Source organism: Haplochromis burtoni, unplaced genomic scaffold, assembly GCF_018398535.1.
Source record: "Haplochromis burtoni strain Fernald_Lab_line unplaced genomic scaffold, NCSU_Asbu1 Contig_4948, whole genome shotgun sequence".
Lineage (NCBI taxonomy): Eukaryota > Metazoa > Chordata > Actinopteri > Cichliformes > Cichlidae > Haplochromis > Haplochromis burtoni.
This window is the reverse complement of record NW_024587309.1, coordinates 1-2,798: the sequence shown is the minus strand read 5'-3', so window position 1 is coordinate 2,798 and position 2,798 is coordinate 1. Positions and strand designations below refer to the sequence as shown.

The 2,798-nt window shown below is 39.3% G+C and overlaps 1 protein-coding gene across 1 annotated transcript; it reads left to right on the top strand.

The window, feature by feature from the left end:
* Positions 1 to 1,711: 1,711 nt before the first annotated feature.
* LOC102297820 (gap junction beta-3 protein) lies at positions 1,712 to 2,436 on the top strand (the record flags this gene model as incomplete). The annotated part of the gene is given in 1 exon segment (XM_005953524.3): positions 1,712 to 2,436. A coding segment is annotated over 1 exon segment (392 nt), but the record flags the coding sequence as incomplete, so codon positions are not given.
* Positions 2,437 to 2,798: the final 362 nt, after the last annotated feature.

Sequence of the window (2,798 nt, the reverse complement as noted above, 5' to 3'; positions counted from 1 at the left end):
TTTATGCTGTGTAATTTAATAGTCAGGAATGCTGGATAATAGAGAAAATAGCAACTGATTTGACAGCTCAATATCTCTATAGTGATGCTGAGATGTTGAGAGAAAGTGTTTCTGAATTCAAATAGTCGGGATTAGATGTGACAGAACTGAAGTAGAAGAGTGGACAGTGAAGCTGTTATCCAACATGTTCCCTGTCAGGCTGTGTGCATTTACCAGAATGAGATGTAAATGTGAAAGAGAAGCTTTTAGCACAGCAGAACTTCTTTATGTCTAAATCCTAAAAATCCTAAAATCAAAAAACCTTAGTCTGTACATGGGATTTCATGTGATAACAAAGATGCTGTTTCAAAGATCTGGCTTATAATGCCGCAGGTGTGGGTTTGGTTCTTTCCATAAGCGCAAAGTTTTGATGGTGACTCACTCACTCACTCGTGGGATGAGACAGAGATTAAAAAAGAAAAGCAAAAGAATAATGAGCAATAACCATGACATATTTGACATAACAGCTGACATATTTGCAGTCGCAATGGCTTAATTCGTGAGACTTCATATTTAACTCATCAGTAGTTAAGAATAGCTTACATGTTTGTAATTGTTAGTTTTGGGGAACATTACTAGAAAAAACTGCAGTGGCTTCGTAGTTGCTGTTGTAGAAATACTCCAAGAAACGCACTCATACACAGTTTGGCACACACATGACAAACATCAGCCACTAAATGTACAGGATGATCATAATGCTGTGAGTTGACAAGATAAAAAAATTAAAATACTGAAATCTTTAAAGGCACACTCCATGTCAAGTTTTTTGTTTGCTATGACTTCTGAGCCATTATGTCAGCTTGAACTCACTACTAAGCTTAATACATCTATTATATTCATCCCAAAAAATCTTTGAAATATGTATCTAACTAGATCTAACCAGATACACTGGATGGCATTGCATTGGCCTCCAGAGACCCTGTCTCAGAGTGAAACTGAAAGTTCATGCTGGACTACTGCAAATCGTTATTATCAGGATGTTCAAAGAATTCCATGAAGAGTCATCAGTTGATTCAAAATGCTACAACAAGAACACTGACAGGGGCTAAATGATAGCATATTTCTCTAACTTCGGCTTCTATTCATTGGCTCCCTGTTAAATCCAGAATTAAATTTAAGATCCTTCTCTTCACATACTAGGTCTTGAAAAATCAGGCCACGTCTTATCTGAAAGATCTCATACTACCATATCACCTCAATAGAATAGAGAAGTTCACTCTCAGACTGCAGGCTTACTTCTGGTTCCTTGGGTATTTAAAAGTAAAATGGGAAGTAGAGCCTTTAGCTATCAGGGCTCTTCTTCCCCTCTTCTGTGGAACCAGCTCCAAAACTCACAGACACTGCTGAAGAACTTCCCATGATGCTCTGAATTTTACTTCTTCACTCACCTACTTCACTCACCATGTGTTTATACACCTCTCTGCATTTAATCATTAGTTATTATTAATCACTGGCTCCCTTCCACATTGAGCATTTTATTTCTGGAGGGTTCGTCCTCCCCACTGTCGCCTAAGCAGTTGTTCAAATAGGTCATATGATTGTAGGGGTTTCCTCTGTATTATTGTAGGGTCTTTACCTTACTGTGCACCTGTTGTTGTTATTTAGCACTAAATGAATAAAACAGAATTTTGTGTGTGTGTGTGTGTGTGTGTGTGTGTGTGTGTGTGTGTGTGTGTGTGTGTATCATGCATATGATCTCATTGTATATAGCTAAACACTACAGTCTCAGTCAGTACTTGAAGTTAATATTTTCTTTCTATCTTTATTTAGGACATTAACTTAAATTAGAGGCTTTTATTATATTTAACTTTTTGGACCAGGACTTTACAAACCACTGACTGGCATCATACTGCTTCAAGTATTTTAACTACAAAGATTCTTCTAACATATTTTCTTGTTTCATTGCTCAGGTTTGGATCAGGAACTTCATTCCACCTGATCTCTTCAGGAGGTCAACCATACTCCTCAAATTTCTGTCCCCTTGTCCCCCTCCAAGGCAGCAGTCATGAATTGGAATTGGCTGGAGGACCTCATCAGTGGGGTCAACAATTACTCCACAGTGTTCGGTCGGGTCTGGCTCTCAGTGGTCTTCATCTTCCGGGTGATGGTGTTTGTGGTGGCGGCTCAGCGAGTGTGGGGTGAAGAGAGCAAAGATTTTGAATGCAACACTAAACAGCCAGGCTGCACCAACGTGTGCTACGACCACTTCTTCCCCATCTCCCACATCCGCCTGTGGGCCCTGCAGCTCATCTTCGTCACATGCCCGTCGCTGATGGTTGTTGCCCATGTCAAATATCGAGAGATGAAGGACTTAAAGTACACCACCACCCATGAGGGTAAACACGTGTATGCCCGCCCTGGGAAGAAACGTGGAGGGCTGTGGTGGACATACCTGGTAAGAATGAAGGGTGCTAAAGTTTAATTCCACTGTTATTGTGTATGCCACACATGGAAGGAGATTTGCAATTATAATGTATGAGCAACAAGCTTCACCAAACTGATGTGAAGTTGTGTGACTTTGCAAGAGTGGTCTACGATAATGCAAATTTTGGTATCTATCAATATCAAGTATTGCAAAGACATTCAGATATTTTTCACAGTGTATGTCTGATGTATTTTTTGTATTTCTAAATATATATATACTGAACTTAGAGGATAGAAACAAAGTACAGATCATATCACCCTAGTATCGATCTGATACTGAAAGAAACTGGTTCTATGCTTTCAAAGCTTCCTTTAAACAGCCATATAATACATCC